This window comes from Copadichromis virginalis, linkage group LG17 (genome assembly GCF_057382275.1).
Source record: "Copadichromis virginalis isolate Kocher_CV1m ecotype Utaka linkage group LG17, C_Virginalis_male_GT1.1, whole genome shotgun sequence".
Taxonomy (NCBI): Eukaryota; Metazoa; Chordata; class Actinopteri; order Cichliformes; family Cichlidae; genus Copadichromis; species Copadichromis virginalis.
In genome coordinates this window covers 36,161,096-36,183,087 of record NC_140634.1, presented here as the reverse complement: position 1 = coordinate 36,183,087, position 21,992 = coordinate 36,161,096, and the positions used below count along the sequence as shown (strand labels likewise).

General features: G+C 39.8%; 1 protein-coding gene across 3 annotated transcripts in view; it reads left to right on the top strand.

The window, feature by feature from the left end:
* The window catches only part of tbc1d22a (TBC1 domain family, member 22a), a 167,149-nt gene that overhangs the window by 126,549 nt on the left and 18,608 nt on the right, over window positions 1-21,992 (top strand). For all 3 annotated transcript variants that reach the window (XM_085435917.1, XM_085435918.1, XM_085435919.1), the window contains one exon: window positions 14,293-14,388. In XM_085435917.1, coding sequence (XP_085292043.1) covers window positions 14,293-14,388 — 96 coding nt within the window. The remainder of the gene's footprint in view (window positions 1-14,292; window positions 14,389-21,992) is intronic.

The window sequence follows — 21,992 nt, the reverse complement described above, 5'->3', positions numbered from 1 at the left end:
TCTCTTACTGTTTTGATATCAATTACATCTCAGCCAGAGCACTATGATGCACCATTATATCGACGTTCTTCTGTTAACATTACAGATTTTCTCCATGGTGTTCTTGAATTATACAGGGCTGGTTGTACAGCTTTACTTTGCTGCTTGGGCCCACCGCACAGTCTTGCTAGTAAAAGTTTACACTTCAGTTTGACAGAGGGGTGTTATTTGTTCATGACATAGAAATGTTTAAAAGTGGGAATAATAAACATTCCTGAAGCATCTGGCAAAGAAATCTCCATGTGTGAGACAAAAGTTTTACCTGAGTTAACTTATGGCTCAATTTTTATTTATGCATGAGTGCCACAGTTAAAGCTTGACGTCAGACTGTGAGAGACAATCTTAATCTCCTTCAAACAAATCTTGACTTTTTTTTTTGTGACATTTACACTGAGCTTATAAGCCAGCTTGTAGAGTCAGAGACAGATTTTTAACCTTGATCGGAATGGTTGAAAACCCCCATAATGCTTGCTTATATGTGTATGTACATCTATATGTATTTCTAATCCACAGATGTAAAATAGCACAATGCACATTTATTAAACAAAGGCCTTAAAAAATCTAAAATTGGCTTAAATTTACATAAGATTTGTAAAATTTTCACAATCACCAGACTATTGTTACTATATATTATATTGCAGGAGTTATGTGTGATCTCAATATTATAGCCATAATGTTTTTGCATCCACAGTATAATTTAGAAGGCTGTAGAAGGAGAGCAGCCAGTAACAGTTAACCTCGACCCCACATACAGCGATTAAGGATTCAGCATATTGAATATAACTGTTCAGATATTTGATATAAAAGAAGGGAAAAAACAATGTTTGTTTGTTTGGTTTTTAAGTTGTAACATTTGCTTCTTTATAGATTGCACTACTGTTTTTAGGTTTTTATATGTGAAAAAAATATTAAACCTACATTAGCTAATTTATTGGTAGGTGTGGGTATGTATTTGGGTTGGGGGGACTTCCCAACATTTATACCTAGCATGGGATCAAATTAAGAGGCTTGCAGTGCACGGATGGAAACTCCAAAGATCTTAAAGAAGAGAAAGGCTTTACTAGTCGGCCTTCAGTCGTTAGTCTGTGAAAACGGAAAGATGCAAGATCAACCTCGAGAAAAACGATTATGAAATGTTTAAAAAGCAAACTGCACTTTAAGTCTAATAATCTTTCTACATTATATAAATACATGTAGAAAATGTTCTTAAACCCAAATAAATATGTACATTTGACCTTTACTATTATTATAACTGGTACCAGTTTACTTGCATGGGCATAACACATTTTTTTTTTACCATTGCCATTTAGATACTGAATTTAATTTAAAATATAATTTTTAAGTCTTAAAATTAAATTGAACGTCTTCATACCCGTAGACTCCCTGAGAGAGTGTAATACTTGTTAGGTTACATGAGAAGTGTCGAAGGAAAAGGAATGAAAACCAAGTTTGAAATAAACTTCTCCCAGTGATGGCTCTGTGCCAGGCCTTTGCAAAAACACGTATAAGCATCTTTGTTGCTGTCGTCTTGCAGTCACAGTTGTTATTCCTGCTGCCTGTTCTCAGCGTCTTCACCGTGACTCAGAGTTTCTGTCCTCTTCTTTTCCTTACGTATTGTTCTTATCTTCCGTTACAGCTGAAAATGCTGATGTTTCTCGTCACATAACCTTTAGCTCGTGTCATTTGTGTTTGCGTCACTGAAAAAGAGACTGCAAGTCTTGCGAGTCTAAATCAGACATTTTTCATAAATCTGAAGTATTTTGCTGTGTGAAATGTAGAATGTAGTAAAGTGAATGAAGGGAATGTGAAGGAGTAAAGTCTGCAGAAAGATTCAGATTGACTGCAGTAAAAATAGACGCGTACAAGAACAGAATTATTAGGGAACTAAAACAGAAAAGTTAAACATGGGCATGTTGCAGCTGAAGTACATAGTTCACTGCCAACAAGCCATAGCTAGTAGTAAACAAATATGGTCAAAATCTGTATGAGCTCTGGCTTTGGGGAGTATAACATAGATCGCAGCTGGCACACAAAAGGGACATGGCAGAAGCATGTTTGTGCTGTGCTTGAATTAAAACACCTTCAGGGTATTTGAGGTCCACAGTGAGTCAGATTTGTCCTTTCCATAAAAAAAGTCTGTGTTGTTGTTTATCCAATCTTCTCCCATGAATGTCGAGTTATATATTTTAATTAATCACTCACAGTTTACTGTGTGAAAGAGGAATTGTGATAGAAGTAATAGCTAATGAGTCCAAATTGTAACGTAGTAGAGAAACACAATAAGCTACAAGTAATCCAAGGAAGGGGCAAACCGGGGGAGCTACAGATTAACAAAGGAAAGGGAGCGATATTTCTATACATGCACATTATAAGGATAAGGATTAGTGGATACATGTGGGAATGTGACAAAGTCTAAACAGTAAAGTAAAGCAAGTCACAACTACCAAAGTAAAACAGCAAATAGCCCACCCCTCCATAAACAGTAACTGGAACCTAAATATAACAAGAACGAAAGATTCAAGTTACTAGAATCTAAAGAAAATACAACCTCGACCTAACAATAATCAAACATTATGTGTGTAGAATCAGAACAAAATCAAACCAAACAAATTTCATAACAATAAATAAGAACCCAGAACGCTGCAAAAGCCAAAGTGTTGTACCGTTATAGAAATGGTAACATCAACAAAACATGTCAAGTCAGAAAAGAGATTGTGAAGTGTAGAAGTTCAATATATAAATAAATATAGATGGGAAATTATTAAATGGACAACTCCCAAATCCAAATCCAGTAACAGGTGTTCTTGAAACATTTGTCATGTCATTAGGTGAAAAGAATAACTGCAATTTGGCAGTATTCCTCATATGGAAAAAAGCAGCATTTCAATACAACGCTGACATGTTGCATTTTAGCACTGAATCCAAAATAAATCCCTGATTCTTAGCACTGTCATGAAGGGTTAATGTCATTGGGCTTAAACATCTCACTATACTCACTGGTCTGGTCGGGAACCCAAACCAATCACTATTTGTATTTAACTGAAGAATGTTTTTGGAAATTCAGTATTTCAGATTACTTGAGGGACCTGAAAATTATCTTCATAGAGAGGTATGTTTGTGTGTTGTCCACATAGAAGTGGAAGGCAACATTATGCTTGCGGGGAAATGGAACCTACAGGGAACAATGGAACTGCCCAGTGCAGCCGAACGATATCAAAGACTCCAGTCTCAGCCTGTCAATAGGGAAGCAAGAGGTAGGAAAGGTGGGGGCCGGGAGGTTAGCAGCAATCAAATCTCAAAATAAGGTTGCTCATCATTAAATCGATTGCGGATGGTAGTGTCTTCTCATGAAGCTAAATAAATAAAAATACAACATGCTGAAATGAGCCACAGAATATACTTGAACATAAAATCTTGGTGGAATCTGTGTGTAGGAAATGCTGTCTGTGCTATGCTCTGGGCTATTCTAATTAACTATTTGAAAAATAACAAACTAAAGACCATCTTTTTCGAGATATAGGAGCAGACCCAGCTCTACTATATTAAGGTCTGTATTATATAATGTCTGCATGGTGTTCCTTTTTATCTTTTTATCATGTATCTCTAGTTAAGAGCTGACTGTTTTGGAGAACAGAAAATACTGTTGTCTTCTCTCTATAATCCACTCAGAGAATCATAAACTACGTGTGTCCCACAGAAACATTGCCCTGGCATTTAGTCATAACTCATGTCTCATGTCCTGAATGCTGTTTACACAGTGATGTCACAATAGTGACTACGCTGATAGTTAGCACCGCAGGGCAGCCTCAGTTTAGGTTTTGATATTCTTTGTTACAAATTATCTGTCGCACATACCAAATGGAAGACGATGCTTCCACAAGCCTTACATAACATTTAAAACTCTATGAAAACAAAAATCTATGAGTTAAGTTGCCTCTGCAGTGTTTGTTTAGTAGCCATACAGTACTATGCAGAAGTTTAGCCAAATGAAAGCACTCAGTTGCTTTAGCAGTCCCTTTAACCTTTAATCAAATATCAATGAAGTAGATGTATAACTGTATTTCATATAATTACTTTTCCTACACTACATACAGTCATAGTGTACCACTACAAGTTTGATCTGATATTCAAGAGTGTTGGTGGCAGCTATTGTGGACCTGAGCATCGAGCCTAAAGCTGGGGCTAGGACTGGGCTCCAGAGGTCTGGTAATGTAACTTGTTTCAAACTTGACAGTTTGGGAAGTGTTGTAGTCTTCACCAAAACCCAGAGTCAGTTCAGATGGTGTGAGCGTCTGACACGGCTGGCTCTTGGTCACTTCACTGTAGAGGTGGGAGACCCTTGTTTTTCCCTGAAAGAAGCTGGAGGATGTACTTGCAGCTGAGGAGAAGGGTGTGCAGGCCACTTTGCTTAGACTGCTGTTGCAGCACTGAACCATAGAGAACAGGCAGGATTCATTATAGCTTGAGTTTAAAAAACAAAACAAAAACAGCACAAAACCAGGAAGTTTAGTGAGACATTATGTAGTGCAACTAGAACCCCTAAAAACAAAACAAAAATTATATTTTTAGTTTATACCTCAGACAGTTAGCAAAAACACACTATAATAGTTCAACCTGAAATCTTCATCGAGGTCTGGCATACACATCGGAATTAAATATCAGCTGTATAGCAGTCTACCAACACCTGTGGCAGACTATACAACGGTGTTAAAATAAAGGCAAAACCCACATGCAGCATAGAAAAATACATAATTTTTGCGAAATAGAAGATTGAAATATAGAAACTCTGAAGTGACCCTCTGACCTTGAAACAAAAGAGGACTACAAAGAGCCCTGTAAAAGAATAAGAATCCCTCCCCATTGAGTCAATAGCTTGTAGAACCACCTTTAACAGAAATGACTTGAATTGTTTTCTTGTGGAGGGATTTTGACTCCCTCTTTACAACATTGCTTTAGTTCGTTGTTGTTTTTCCCGGCATTTGTCTGTACACAACTCTCTTAAAGTCCTGCCACAGCATTTCACTCAGGTTGTGGTCTGGACTTCGACTCAACCATTGCAACACTTTGATTCTTTGCTTTTTCAGTCATTCTGTTGTAGATTTGCTGCTGTGCTTGGGATCATTGTCCTGTTGCATGACCCCATTTCAGCCAAGCTGTCGGCAGTTGGCCTCACATTTGACTTCTTGAATATTTTGGTGTACATGGTTAACTCCCTGAGGGGATGGTGCCCAGGTCCTGTGGCAGCACAAAAATGTTTGTGATGATATTCTGTGTTTGGTTTTTGCCAATCATGGAACTGTGCATTATGGTCATCTGCACTTTGGTTTTGACTGCCCAAAGGACATCATTCCACAAGTCTGATTGTCTGATTGACGAGTCTGCATGGCTAAGGCGTCTAGCAGATTCACTCCAAGGAATCTGTTGATGTCAGGGTTAGGGTCTATTAAGATTGCGGTATTTTGTTAACACACACCTAAAAGTTCCAGACCAGCAAACTACCAAATCTTCTGCTTTTCTAGAGGTGCTCACCAGTGATGATTCTATTTATGCGTTCATTTGATGAGCAGTATCTGGCTTCGACTTACCCTATTAATTCTTATGAAAACAATGAGAATGTACTTTGTGTTTCGCAAGAATGCATAGACTGTAGCTCAGGAGGTAGAGCAGGTCATCTGCTGATTGGAAAGTTGGTGGTTCGATCCCAAGTATCCTTGGGCAAGTTGCTCAGCGATGCATCCATCAGTAAGCACTTAAAAGCATAGAAGATGATGAATGGGTGAATCTAGCATGTTGTATAGAGCGCTTTGTGTACTCCGGGAGAGTAGAAAAATGCTATTTAAGTCCATTTACCATAGAGTGCTATGAAATATTTCTTTTTCATATGACTGCATGTGTTTGGTCCACCTCAAGTCGAGCAGTGAATGATTAAACAGTGTTGTTGCTTTGTCGTGACTTGACAGCAACGCTGGTACACATTGTACTTGTAATGCATCCTCTAAATATTTGATGTTTTACAATGTCGTTTGGACGGCACCCTCGACACACACCTTTTGATGCAGCACACAAACTCACATTCACCTCGTCTTGGCAGGCTCGGTCACAGTCCCTCACCTCCAGTCCTGACCTGGTAGGGGAATTAGGCCATTTCCACTCATGAAACTTTCAGAGGAGCTGACAGCAAAGCACAGAGCTCTTCTTATCTGTTCTACTCTGCTAGTCTCTGTTGTCCTTTTTAAAACTTTTTCATCGCATTGCTTTTCTTTCACGCGCCCCTTATGCCCTTTCTTCTTGTCATCTCTCTTCTCATCTCCCAGTTTACTCTTCTATCCCCTTCCCTCCTCTTGCTCTTCTCCATCACACTTGCCCTCAAACTATTTTTCGGTGTGTTTACCTTTGCATGTAGTTTTGACCTTTTCCTGTTTGCCTAACAGACAGCTGATAGTTTAGTGGTTGTATAAACCCCTTTACAGCACAACCACATGCATTATTTAGTAATGTCTAGAAGATTGTTTTGTAAAAAGGCTCCTTAATTCATGTTCTTGACTTATAACGAAAAAACTAGTGTGTTTGGGTTTCTCCCAAATGCTGATATTAAACAGAAAGACCTTACCCTTTGCCACTGAGCCTCAGTATATGTGTGTATGCGCGCCTGTGCGAGTGTCTTCCAGGGGAGATTTTAACCTGAGTGTTGTAATGTCTCTGTTGTAGTCTTCTCTCTGCGGTGTGGCCATCTGTTCAGTAGTGTGATCCAACACAACACAGCGCTTCCTCTTTCTTTCTCTGCGTCTCGTGTCATCTCTCTGTCTGCAGACTCTTCTCAACATTCGTTTGTTCTCTTCTCTTCTTTTTTTTTGTCTATTTTGCCCTCAGCCTGCTTTTCCTCTTTTTCTCTCCGAGACTTGTTTTTCCCCCTCATTTGTCTCTATTGATCTTTGAAAGAGGGAGAAAGGCACAAACCAAGAGAAGGACACAAGATATAGAGCGAAACACGCTCACATGCACAGACTGCTCTTCCCTTGGCCGAAAAACGGGCAAGCAGACAGACAGACAGGGACCAAATTATCCCTGTTGCGTGGAGCATGAAATTAGCAAGTAGCTCAGTGTGGCAGCATTAGCATGGCTGTTAAAGGGATACCATGACATTTTGGGTTTCTGAAACATGGTGCTTTTTTCCATATGAATGGTTGAATTTATCAAGCAGGAAGCTGTTTACCTTTGTTTAAAACCACTGGGTAAGATCTAACCAATTGTATGGATTGCTAGTGGAAATAAATGTGGTAATTTACTGCAACATAGGTCAGAACATTAGCTTAGATTAAGGTTAAAAGCACAGAGCAAATTAGTCAAATGCACACAGGAGTAGTCGGCTTCTTCACAGACGTCTTTTTTTTTTTTTTTTTTTTTTTTTACATTATTGCCATGTTATGTCAGACAAACATAAACAAAAAATGGATGGCTGTCTCATTTCAGTCCTTCCATTTGTCAATGCCAGCCAATCAGAAGAAAATTAGCTTAAGAGGTGAAGAGCTGAAACTGTATCATTATCTTAACTTGTAATTTTCTTGTTTTAGCATTTCCCTGTAAAGCAATTTGTTTTTTGATTATTTTGAGCTGTGGATCATCCACGGCTACTCTAGTAAAAACTGAAAATACAAATGTGCAGCTGTGAGTGACCTGAATAAGCCACTTTAAGCTTTAAACCGGTGTTTTCCAACCTATGACGCGCGTGATGTTGCATTAAGACACTCTCTCACTCTCTCACAGTCTGTTTCTAAAACCTAAAAGAGAATTATGGATTTCACTGCAGGGCAACCTGCACGTGGCGAATAAAGCCTTGATTGATAAGACTTGCTGAACTAATTAGCTGTTAGCAGTTTTATCAATCATGTATTTGTTAACTACTTCATACTTTTTTTTTTTTTAGTTCAAACGACATTTTTCAAATAAAGCGATGCTTTTGTAGTTATATTTTTACATGGTTGTATCTGAAGTAAAGAATTGGAATTTCTTCTACCAACTTTTCCAAAGTTTTCTCTTTGTGGATGTAAATAAAAGCTGCCACTTAAGTAAGGGGGACAATCCCTGAGGAAGTGTCCCTACTCGCTTTGGCTGCCTTCCTGCGTCCTCTCCATAGCCGTTGTTGGCCCTGCGATCACTCCAAACAATCAGATGGGCCTCTGTAGACAGGACCCTGGTCACTGTGTTTTCTCTCTGCCATGTTCTCACTGTCGTGAGGAGAAATATTTCTCTCATTTTTAAAAAAAAGTTTTGTTCTCCCTCACCCCATCTTGACATCGAAGCAGCATTTTAAGTGTCACACTGGTAGCATTTACCACAAACTTCAATGTATGGTTTCCCCACACATTATCACCTATGTTCTCTAAAACCTAACCATGCATTATTGGCACTCATGCTAGCTTTGAATGCAATTATTTTCTTTTAAAGTCATCCTGCTCACAAACACAGAATGAGAGTGAACAGAAGCAGCAGGGTTCCAAAATGAATTAAATCCATGGCAAAGTGGGAATTCAGATTTTATCATTTTTGCCTCCTTTTCCCCTTTTGATTAGCTCTGGTGCTTTGTAATTTTAAATGTTGCCTAGAGCAGGGCAACGCATTAGAGCAGCATGCACAAAAACACTACGCTGAACTTGACTGGAATTATATTCAAAGCTGTTTGCCTGAAAAACTCTGCAAACCTTCTCACTTTCTCTTTAAAAGGATTGCATCATGAGTTGACACTTGTCGTCAGTTTTTATTTTTTATTTTTTGTGAGATCCCACGTCCCAATTTACAATTCAAAATATCCCTGTCTTGATATCCGGTGTTTAAATTCATCGTGCACAACATCAAATCCAGCTACGAGTGCGCAATTCCACACAGGAATACTTGTACAGCTTGTAGCAGTTAATGCCAACTTTTGCCAATCACTAATGTTGCGATGTTCCTACACAAAGGATAGGAAGGGAGCTTGATCATATTCAGTCTGTGTAATTGTTACATCACTTTGAATCTGCTCCATTATCATCGCCTTTTCACCTTGTCTAGAGACGACTCGTCAGAGTATCGAGTTTGTCCCACGTCAGGCCGGTTTGTCTTGGAGCAATGAGACTAGTCAGACAGCCAGCGCAGCAGTTTAGAGAAGCTATGACATTGCGCTACTCCTCACTCTGCATTCCTCATTCCCTCTCTTTTCTCCTCCGTTCACCCTTAGCCTCCTACCCTTTATGTCTCTGGTGACCCCCCCTCCCTTTTACTCCTCCTGTTCTCCCAATCGACTGCACTCAGCATACCCCTATCACCCCGAGTCCTTCGCCCACCTGTTTTCTCCGTACTTTGATCAGCGGCGCTTGTCAGTCAGAGTCTTGCGTGTCTCAGCCAATATGGCTGCCCTGACACGAGGAGGGTGGAGGACCAGGCATAACAATGGAGGAGGAGAAGAGGTAGAGACAAGTTTGACGGAGTCACCTTGACTCCTACGACAAACTTTGTTTTGCAAATCATAATGACGAGTAAGCCTTGAGCACCAGCGGCAGCAGATAACATAGCTGTGGATGGGGCAGCAAGAAAGAGCAGTGTGCCGATGAAATAAACGGATGGTGGTAAAGGACCATTTACAAAATACCATTTTATTTATATTTATATTTGAGTTACCAGAGTCTATACAACTAAAAACTAAACCAATATAAAATAATTAAGACATTTCTCTGTATTCAGAACTGATTTAGATGAATTGATGCTATTATGTCTGTGCCTCAACTGGAACTAGAACCAGGAACTCTTGTCATTAAAATTAAGATCAGTTGTTTAGATGGGTGGAACTTGTATTATGACATATCCTGGCTCTGCCTCATACTCTGGCTAACCCACAAGCTCTTTAAGGGGCTACATCTATTTTTAATTTAGCTGAACTCTTTCTCTCACCCCAACCGGTCGCAGCAGATGGCCCCGCCCCTCCCTGAGCCTGGTTCTGCCGGAGGTTTCTTCCTGTTAAAAGGGAGTTTTTCCTTCCCACTGTCGCCAAAGTGCTTGCTCATAGGGGGTCATATGATTGTTGGGTTTTTTCTCTGTATGTATTATTGTGCGGTCTACCTTACAATATAAAGCGCCTTGAGGCGACTGCTGTTGTGATTTGGTGCTGAATAAATAAAATTGAATTGAATCAGTCATTTAACCGGAATATGTGTAACATAGTAGCTCATTCGGCTCCTGGTCCGTCATAATTTACAGGTTCGTAATGTGTGAAGTGAGGTTTTTACAGTGAATATATCTTTGTATCTGTCCTCTTTTGAAAGCACGGTATGTATATGCGGGGCTAGAAGCTTTCACAACAGCCTGTTCCTACAGGTGGGTGGATCGATCAATACTGTGTTTATAACCCTTAAGTTGAGTATGTAGCCCACTGAATTTTTCAAAAAGAAATTATTTTTTGAAAATAGAAATGAGCAATGTCTGAATGTTTTTGTGTTGACTGTCACATCCATTTTATTTTTAGCCTTTAGCACACATTACATGAGATACATGAATAATATATGAAAAGTCTGTTTTGTTGTGTTAACTAATTGTTGTGGAAAGTAAATTTAGTGGTCATTAGGATGTGTTTAGCTTGCACATTTCATCTTATAAGTCATGACACACCGATCTCCCCCACATAAGCTGCCTTTATAGGTTAAAAGTATCAGTATCGGCAATACTGGCCCTATATTTACTTGGTATTGATCCATACCAAACTATCACACACTCCTACCGGTTATCTTAATGTGTGGAGTTCAGGGGCCATCTGTAAATTGTAGCTATGGACAAAGAACCACAGTTCCTCTCACCCGGAGTTGTGTGAAGCAGAGAAAAGCACTAAATCCTCACCTATCAGAAGCTCCATCAAGCAAATATTTGAAATTTAAATGACTCATATGATGAACCAATTATCAGACTTGACTGTTCATTTTCTGTCAGTCAGCTAATCCACAGATCCTTTCAGAGCTAATAAACTTAAAACAGTTTTAATCATTACATAGAAATGCTTCACAGGGCAGCCTGTCAGTCATGCACAGAACAAATTATGAACAGTTTTAAATCGTATTTATAGCAAACAACTATTAAACATGCACATTTTTTGAATATTGAGCCATTTATACTGTGGCCTGCATTACTTCACAGGAACATCAGAATAATTCTGGCCTACAGATGCAGTGGCATTTAATAATTTCAACTTCTGTGCCTTAAACGCATTAAAGTGAAGAAGAACACGAGTCATATACCACCAATAACTATGCAGTCGGTGGAGGCAATAGATTTCACGTTAATGCTGGATTGCTCGTGGAAATGATAGATGACAAATTTTATATTAACTGTCAAGAAAAATCACTCTCTAAATTATGAAATAGTCTTCACAGTGGGATTACAGAGAAAGAGGGAGAAAAGTGAGTAGCAGACATTTGTTGAATGAGACTGAAGGAGGTGACAGGTTGTAAGAATGGAGTGGCGACAGAGAGGGAGTGACGGGGGGCAGAGCGAGAAATAGAGCGGAAGTCAGAGTTTCACGGCCCCGCTGGTGCCCTCAACCATGAACTCTCTCTCACACACACACAAACAAACTCATAGAAGAAAGGAAATTAAAACTTGGTGAGTCTTTGGAGAGTGATAAACATTGTGCTCCCATATGCCACTCATATACTCACTCGTCTCTTTGTGTGTGCGCGCTCGCATGTTTGCTTGCTTGCTTCAGTTGTTTGCTTCGGCTGCAATGCCCGACCAACAAGCCACTCACCTGCCAGTTTACAACTCCCATCACGCCATGCTTCGCTGTTCACAGACACCCCTCTTTTTGTCTCACCACTCCCTGCACTCTCCATTATTCACTTTTTCATTGTTTCTCACGCACACAAACAAACGCGCGTGCACACAGACGCTGTTAATTGCATAATTGTAAAAACTGGTTTAACTAAGTGGGAGGCAAAGCGAGAAGGAAACCGAGCGACAGGATATGTACGCAGAGGCGTGGGGAGAATCTGTCTGCAAAAACCTAACAATGTTGTGGGGGGAAAAAGAAAAAAGACAGAAAGAGAGAGCGAGAAGACAATTTCTGTTTTTTCGAACATCAAATCTCTGTTCGTTTCTGTATATCCATTATTAATCTGTTTGTTCCTTCCTTCTTGGAGGGAAATTCAATTATCACAGAGGAAAGGCAGTTTCTGATAATTCCTGCAGAGTTATGGCTCACTGTTATCCACTGCATAAATGAGCATGGTGATTAAAGATCAGCTCGTACACTTGATTACAGTACCTGGCGAAATATGGAACATGGCACTGTCTGTGTTATTTAAATGCAATAAGTTAACTGACCAGTGGTTCTCCCTGATTGACTGTTTTGTGGGGCGGGTGATCTCCACTGCGCCGACCTCTGAACCACTCTCTGTACTGTGTATGAGAGAATAATGGACGGTTTGTCAGTAAATGCACTTCCTCTTCTGCCTTTGAAATGAAGTTAGGGTCTGAAACTCGTGTGCTGCTGAGTTATAGCCGCTGTTATACGGTCGAGGAAGCACTGCTGATGATACATTGCTGAGTTATTGGAACGTACAGTGCCGTATGTACAGCCTTTGGCATTTTACTAATCCACCTGTGCCAAAGAGACTGCAAAGTTTAATATCAAATTATAGGACGTGTGTGTTTCATGATTTTGAGCACCGCAGTGCTCCATTTGTTTTTTGTTTTTTTTTCTAATACCACGCACTATTAAAGTGGACACATCAAGACGCACACTTGCAGAATATTCATTAATTTATGGGATTATTAGGAGTGTTTTTCTTGCTCTAGTCTTGCCTTCCCTGTGCGCTGACCACTCATGTTCCCACATTTCTGAGCCAGGAAAAGCCTGCTAGTGAACATAGAAATTCATGGGTGCAATTCCATACTTAAATTGCATTGGTTAATCAGGCTTGTCAATAAACTTGTCAGTTTGTTATCCTGTTTATGTAGTGGTCACTTGGTAGCAAAATGTCCTGTTTTGATCTCTATTTCAGTTCTGAGAAGTTGAATTGAAACAGGAAAACAGGAAGGGCTTTGCAAGACTCAGCTAGGAGATTTTATTTTCCTGAATTTCTGACAAGTTACAAAAAAAAATAAAAAATGGAGAGAAAAATTTCACGTATTGCTGTCAATCTCAAGAACAGGGAAAAAAGCAATGCTACAAAATATGATTAAAAGTGTCTGTCCAGGGGAGATAAGGTTACAGAGCCCTGCCGCACTTGCATACAGACTGCCTCTCGCTCACTCAGTCACTCCTATACTGTTTACATCTCTCTCTTTTCTCTGCACTTTTGGTTGCCTTTTCTTGCCGTCAGACTGAAGCTGGGTCCTCTTACGCAGCTCCTGTCTTCCTGCCTTTGGTTGATTTTTGACTTCCAGATTCATGCAAATGTTTGGTTGTCACTCCAAGCTATTTATACAGGAGTTTTTATTTCTTCCCCAGCTGTTGTCACAAATAAGCCTTGCCCCGAGCTTTATTTGAGACTCAGTCTGGCTGTCTTTAATACCGGCACATTTGTTTGGAACAGCAAAATTTTAGGTGTCCAGTTAAACCTTGATGTTCCCTAAAATAACACATGTTGTAACCTAACTTGTCAAAATGCCTCCAGAAAAGTCCTCATACCAGGATGTACTTTGAATATTGTGTTCCTTCTCTAAGGGACCGTATACTCCTAAGTCACTTGCATTCAAAAGGCCTTGGTAATTATCCCCTCTGTGATGGTGCTCTGGAGAAAAATGAATAGAACAGGGAACATCTTATCCTTTGTCTTACTCCCTTTTTAATTCCCTCTGCTCATTGCAGAGTTATAAAAAAAAAAGTAAGCCACCATACATAACGAGCAGCTGAAATAAAAAGCTGTGCAGAGGAAAAGGGGATTTGTATCTTTCTTTCTCGCCCTGCAAATGTAAATTTCTGGATTTTGACAGGAAAAGAATGTTTTATATTCTCCAATTTTTTTCTATTTTTTCCCCTCTGTCTCCTTTTTCGTATGCGTGGCTAAATACATCATGCAAAACTGCTTCCAAATCTTCCCTAAAATGAAATTGTGATGAAAGACTGGAGTGTTTGAGCTTCTCAGAGATGCTTTGCTCGCACTCTTGAGCTTCCGTTTGAACAATATAACATGTCTGAGATGGAGGTGTTGTTTGTTTTCATGCTGCAAAATGTTAAACTTGTGCTAAATCAACATCATATGTTTTTTTTTTTTTTATCTCGCTCACCAGGCTGAACCAGAGGGCTTCTCCCATTTTCACCTGTATGTGTGTGCGGCCTTCCTGGTGAGGTGGAGGAAAGAGATCCTGGAGGAGAGGGATTTTCAGGTAACGGACACAGACACAGAAGGCGATGGTGTTGATATTGACATTTGTTTACATAATATGAATATTTATAAATGCCATACTTTGGTTATAGGGGTTGGGGTGGATGTAAAATTGTGTTTCTATGAGAAAACTTGTTTTTAAATCATAGACCGTCCACAGTAGTGCATATACAGCACTGTGCAAATTTCTTTTGGTTGCCTTGGAACAATAGAAATGGATATTTATGAAAACGTGCAAGCATATGTGGAAATATAACAATGTGAATTTCAGATACTGTTCATCGTGTGATTCGATCCATTTTAGCTGCTACTTCTTTTGTTTTCTGAGCCTTTGGTGGCTCAGAAGTTGCTTTTTGCAGATGATGTGGTTCTGTAGGCTTTATCAGATGGTGGGCTCGAGCTTGCCCTGGAGCAGTCCTCCAAGTTTGACACCATGGTCCACAACTGGAAAAGTTGGGAGTTCCCACTGCAAGTCATGGGCAAATTACTGCCCCAGATGTCTTGGGAGCTTGGAGAGGGCAGTGGGAGATTGACAGATGAATTGCGGCGATGGCTCCAGTGATGTAGACACTGGACCTGTTTGTCGTGGTGACAAGAGAATTGAGTATTAAAGCAAAGCTGTTCATTTACTGGTCAATAGTGAGCGAAAGGACGAAATTGCAGATACGAGAGGTGTGAAAGAGCTTTCTCTAAAGCAGTGGTTCTCAGGCTTTTTACATCTTCCCCCACAAAGCAGGAAGAAATATTTTCAGGCCCCACCTAAACAAAACAATGACAGAAAAGCCTAGCTGCAACTTTATTTAGATAATAAACTCATTCACAATAATGCCTTTGGTAATTTTTTTTTAAACAAACAACTTTCATTTCAAACAACTATTTGTAACTTTTGTAACTAGACTGCTTCATTAGTCTGCACCACTTCTTCAAAAAAGCATCAAGTTAAACAGAATGTGAATATTGCCAAACATGGAAAAATAAAGTTCAGTCTTAGTCTTACAAAAAAGAAACCCAGAAACATGTGAACAGAGATAATACATATATATATATCATTTAGTGAGAATGTAATACTGTTCACCCTTAGTGACTGCAGTGAGCCTGTTTTTGACTGCACAGCTGTGGTGGGGCGTGGTCTGCTGCGGGGAAGGCGGACGCACCTGAACGGCACCCCCAATCACTCAAAGTAGATTTGCTATTCCTCCACATCGAAAGGAGCTGGTTGAGGTGGTTTCAACATCTTCTGGGCACGTCCTGGGCAAGATGTTCTGGGAATGTCCTACTGGGAAGAGACCAGGACATACCAGAGAGATTATATCTCTCGGCTGGCTGGGAAACTCCTTGGTGTTCTCCTGGGTGAGCTCAAGGAGGTGGCTAAAGTGAGGGAGGTCTTGGTTTATATGCTTAGGCTGCTGCTACCACGGAGCGGTTAAAAATGGATGGATTGGACTTCTTCTTTAATCTTCCACTTGTCCACTTTCCTCAGATTTTTTTTATCCACACACTGCACACCATGTTGAGGTGCCTCAAGTGTTTTGGGAGTCACCTTGCCAGTGCAAAATAACTTTATCATTCCTGTTAGACTGTGTTAACAGAAACTGGAACAAATTATGGTTTTGTTAGACAGGCTGCTTGTTACAAAGCACCTAAAGACACATTTTAAAACAGGCTTTTTGCTAAATGTACTATTATATGTGTTTGAATGATTCATAGGTTAGTGTTAACCAAGTTCAATAAAACAAAAACAATAAAATCAAAATGGTCAGATACAAGGACTGGTCTGAAAATGAGTGGTGGAAAGTAGCCAGAACACCTGGAGAACTTCTGCTCAGGAGCACTTTTTAAAAAAGTAATAATAAATTCAGACTCCTTGGAAGCAAAATATTTAAAAAAGTGATGGGTGGCTCAAGACTTCTGCACAGATCGGTGAATTAACTAGGGTAATTATTGTCGCTTGTGTCTATATGGGGGAATAAAAAAAAGATCTTAAAAAATAAAATTCCCAGCTGCTTAGTCCCAGCAGGGGATTAGTTTAGGCTTGGAATAATTCTGCAGCAACTGTGTGGTAATGATGGCAGAAAAATCGAAACCCTTTCGGCAGCAGAGAGAGCGATTTGCACTCTGAGCACCAAAATACTTCAGATTTTGGTCAGTAGACGGCAAAACTGCGGAACCTTAACTGTGCCGACTGAAGTGTTATTGAATAAACCTTTTGAAGTAACTAACAGGAGACTCTTCACACACAGCACGTCCCAGAGATAATTGTTGTTCCATAGTTTTCGAGGCAGAACTTGCTCAGTGTGTTGAATTTCCACTTGAGATTTTACAAGTTGTGATACTTGAGAGGTTCAAACCTGTGTGGGCTGTCCGAACACTACAGATGTACACAGGAAGTTACACACGGTGCTGGTTTTTCTGTCCAGTTGGTGATGCTGGTGGTGATTTACTCTATGCAGATGAATCTGTCGGTTGTGCGAAAGCAATATTAAAACAGTCTGCCAGACTGCGGAGTTGTTCATGGCCTACATGCCTCTCCATTACCTCCCTGGTCATTAACTGCGAGGTTCAAAAGTCGTTGTGAGTGCATTAGTAGATGACAGTAGACAGCTGCCAGAAGGTGACTTTGGTTGCCAGCTCACTGGGGGGACTTGCCTTCTTAACGGTAGCAACACATTCTAGCATCGTCACATATAAACCTCATCTCTGCTCGTTGGCAGCTCTCTCTGATTCTCTGTCTTGTTGTATTCTTCTAACTTATCCGTTTGGGTTTTTCTCAGTGCTCTGTTCTCTATTTTTCTTCTTTTTAACATTTCCCTCTACTTTCTCTGCTCCTTTCTTATCTTATCTCTGACCTTTCTCTCTTGTTTATTGTTGATGTCTTGTAGTCCTCTGAGTCCTCTCACTTCTGTGTTCACAAGTCAGAAATATAAAAAACATCATAAGGAGGAGGATGAGACTGAGAAGTAATCTTACGTGATACTTGAGATAACATTGACATGGAGGATATAAGATGCTCACAAGCTGCTTTGACTGTCCAGACAGCTGAGCAGATCTGCTTTGCTAAACACAAGTGTTAGGATTGGACAGATGGACACTTTGTAATGCTTGTGCCTGCATAAGTGTCGTCGCTAGGTGTGAGTTTCTCTTCTAACCACTATGTGAAGCTCAAAAATACACACTCTTTTAAGCTTGCACAGTGTTTACATTATAACTTTTTGTCTTAAATGTGCTTTAAGTGCATGTGTGTGTATTTGATTTGATTTTGTATTGTACACATGAATGCATGCACAGACACATATTTACACTTCCAACTTTAAAGTGTGACTTTCTGACTGGTTTTGCATGCGGCCGATGCAGTGGCAAACAAGGGCAAACAGTCTGTTCTCATGAAAAAGACAAAGAAATGTGAGGTTTTGAGGAACGAGAGAATCTTAATGGGAGAGTAAGAACAGATGCAATTTTAGAGCCACGGAGGAGAGAAGTTTTTGCACCGAGACCATAAATACGTTGTTGCACACTTTCCTCTTGTTGTTCCTGAGACAGTTTTATTTAGACCAGTCTTACGGATGATTAATTAAAGCCGAGCCTGCTTTGGTTTGCAGCTTGCAGGCACTTGAGGCTTGAGGCAATACATTTCAGAATGAAGCCAATAAACAAAAGGACTGCAGTATCTGGTTTCCAAAAACACTGAAAGCACAGCTGCCTCTTGGTTGGAAAATATGTAAACTGTGTTATCTATGTTAAAGAGGTATATTTTTACTCGTATTTCTGAATTATGGCTAATCTCATTGGATGACTGATGTAGCACAGCTCAGTACTGAGTGGATATCAGCTGATCAGCTAATAACATAGTTTTTATTTGCTAAAAGAAGTGACTCGTAGTACTTCAGAGGTCCTACACAGGTCCGTTTGACTTCAGAGCCCCTCAGTTGGTTATATAGAATGAAAAGAGTGACAAAAGTACATCTGAAATGAATACAAGCAGCAATCAAATGGCTTTACTTGTGTTCTTGATATTTGACGGTCATGACCTCAAACCATCTTTTCTGTGCCTCCTGTTTCATCACGTAATAAATGTGAAGAAGTCTTCAAAAGTCGCACGAGTTGGTTACAGTTCTGAAAAATGTGTGCTTTAGGTGGAGGCCAGTTGATTAAAGATGGTTCATCCACTCAGTGAGACACTGGAGGCTATCAGAGTCTGAAGATGAGACACTGACTGACTCGTCTGTCCTTTAGTATTCTTCATATCGAGCTTAAATAAACTGGTACTTCTTGTTGGAGTCCAATTCAGATAGAACTTAAGGTGGTTCTAGTTTTTTTTTTTTTAATGGGTTTCTGCAGTTTGAGACTATGCACACACAAAGTCCTTGCTAACCTTTTGTGTCATTAGGGGATTGTTGGGATTGTTGGCATGTTAGCATGACATCCTGTAAGTTATTTAATGGGGGGATCTCCACAGATCTGGCTTGTTTGTCCAGCACATCCCACATTGATTGAACTATATTTTAGATTATATTTTCCTCCTTTTCCTTGATATATTTTGATTTTATAGCTACAGTAGGTACTCAGTCACCCACAGATACACACGAGAAACAACACACATACTCATAAATAGCTACAGCCAAATGTCATCCTGACATTTTCCCCCACCCAGTGCACAACAAATGAGCTCTCATCATCTATTTGTTTATGTCTTCACGGGAAGTTGTTGTCGGTACGTAATGGAACACAGATGTCCTCTGTGTGTTTGTCTGTGTGTATCAGTTTGTTTATGTTACGGACTGGATGCATATTTATTTATATATATATATTTATATATCACGAATATATTGAAATTGTGGATTTGAGTTAAAATTACAGAAAGTTTTACATGAAAATATACAAACCTTTACTTTTGTTTACGGCCTTTGACAGGCATATTGCCTTAAGGGGGGGGGGATGGTTTGTTTTCTCTCATTTGCTAATTCAATTTACCAAGTTTTTTGATACAGATTAGTGTCTGTGTGGAAAGATAAGTAAAGATTTCTTCTTCTCTCAGCTTTAGTGGTTTAATTCCAAGAGATTTCTGCCTCTGATCCGCTGAGCCTTAGAGTTTAAACGTGGACCTGCCAGGTTCTTAAGGGCCTGTTGAACAGACCTTATCTCCACATGCTTTATCCAGCAACCCTCACATCCCTCTCCTCTCAAGCCTGCTTTTCCTTCTCTTCCAATCTTTCTCACAATCTCGGTTAGTCTTTTCTTTCTCTTACTAATTCCTAACTTCTCTGTTTTTTTTTTTGCCACTTTTTATTTCTTTGAGTCTCAGCTTCGTATTTCTCTTTTTCCTGGTCTCTTTATTTCATTCTGGCTTTCGTTCTTTCGCCATTTATCTCTCTGGCATTTATTCTTTTTCTCGCTATCGTCTTTTTCTCTCGCTTCATTGAACTTTATCTTTTACAACATAAATAGTAGAAGGATTCTAGTAGGGCTGCGCGATTAATCAAATTTTGTTTTCAGTTTCATTTTTGTCTTCCAGCAATTATGAAAACCAGATATTGGAGACAAAATTGTTCTGTATTCATTTTCACAAAGACGTTTTCCTTTTTATCTTGTGATTCAAATGTGGCGCAGCCCCTTTTGCAGTGTTACACTTTTGCTGCTGCCTAAAAGCCCAAATTATTGTTCAGCTTGAGCAAAAATGGGGCAAAGAGGTTTTCATTTGTAAAATTTGTAAAATGTATCTCAAGGAATGAAATTCTTAAAAAGTTTTTTAAATAAAGCCTGTCGTCTTCAGAGTTTCTTTCCATGTCTGCGAGGAGTCAGTCGGTGCTGGCTTAATACCCTTCTTCCAATTGACACCTCTGGCTCATGGCACCACAGCAATTCCAGTTAGAGATTCATTAAACCAATGAAAACAATAAGTCCACATCTTTACATATCTCTGTCACCACACTGTTCAAACTTTTGAGAACTTGTAATAAGCCCATCTCAGTGCAACAACATGTTTATTTCATGCTTGTCCCAGTGGGGATGTTGTTTGCCTCAGATCAGCATCTCTGGCATTACTCAACTCTCTTTTCCATTCCTATTTAACATTCTTTAAGGGAGATGTCTCCTCCTTATATTGTCTGCTACAACATGCATGCAAACACGTAACACACGCTTGCAGCGGTATAATAAAGGTTTCCAACCAGTTTCAATCAATCTGCTCATTATTACACTGAATTGCTTCTCCAATTTACCCAGGCCTGGAGGGAAAGTTCACTTGTAGCAGCTAGTTAGAACAGTACAACATTAACAGCTTGTTCAGCTCACAGTTCTAAATTGTTTTGATTGATTTGAGCTTTGTTCAGGTGGAAAACGATATGCTCTTGAAAATCTATGGATAACGTTTTTGTCCTAGATCGAATACTCGAAAAGCCTCAACTTTGTTCTTCTGTTTATTCTGGTGATATACTGAGTTCTCTAATTCTGCCCAGTCACTGCAGTGTAGTCACTAGCTGTGGAAAAAAACGTGAGCTAATTGACTTTAATGTTAAATGTAGAATGTGAGGAGCAGCGGCGTATGACAAACTGCTGGCGAGTTACATTCTCAGGGTCCTCAGAGGGACCGCGAATGACTGATTCACTTTAATAGTTTTAATTAAAAAACGCATGCACAAAGTAATTTAAAAGGATAATTCATGCATTGTTATCAAACATAGTAGGGAGAGTAGCTGTGAATCTCCTCTCTTGGTTGTGGGATTGGATTGGTTAAGCTGCAAAATGAAAAGCAGGAGTATGGCACTCCCTAAGCAATCTGCCTTTCACCGTTCCACCTCAGCTAGCACACTACCGCAAACTGCCGGCCTGGGCTGCATGGATAAGTTGGTGCACGCACATTTCCACGGATTCTTTTTCCCTCTGTCACTCAGAGTCACACGCCCATAGACATGACAACATAAACAAGCACAAAAGCTGTTCTCTCTCACACAATACTATTTCATTCACACATTTGTGAGTCTACTAGCATGCGACCACTTTGAAGCACACACCCACATACTGTACGCACAGTAATGGGCAAGCAGGGGGATATAATGCAGGTATGTGTTTGCACTGCTGTTTATAGGAAAGGCCAGCACAGTCAGCACATTCCCATTAGTCTGTAATGCCTGCAGACGCTAACATTGCCACTGCAGAACTCCTAAGTGACAATAAAAAGCCTCTCCTCTTTTGTTTCTAAGACTTGACTGTGGCCTGCAAGTTTGACTAGTATTCACAAGTCCCTTAAGATTCACATGTAAGAACCATGTAACCGTGCTTTGTTTGTGATATTTTGAAAATGAGCAATGACCACTAGCCATAAATTCAGTTTGATGCTGCTTCTTGTTTGGACTTTAATACCAACTCATATTCACTAATGATGTACTCCTGTTTTTTGTTTCTACTGCATAATGTACACTTGCAGTCAAATGTTTACATGTTCTGGTGATGAACATGAATCTTATGGTCTCGCCTCCAATTAGTTTTTCAGTTAAAATGGTTGCTTTCTGGGGCAAAACTGACTTTTAACTGTTAAATATATTTTTGATGGATTTGAGGTCGAAACTTTGTTAACCTTCCTTGTGTCCAGGTTTACACTGATGATTGGAG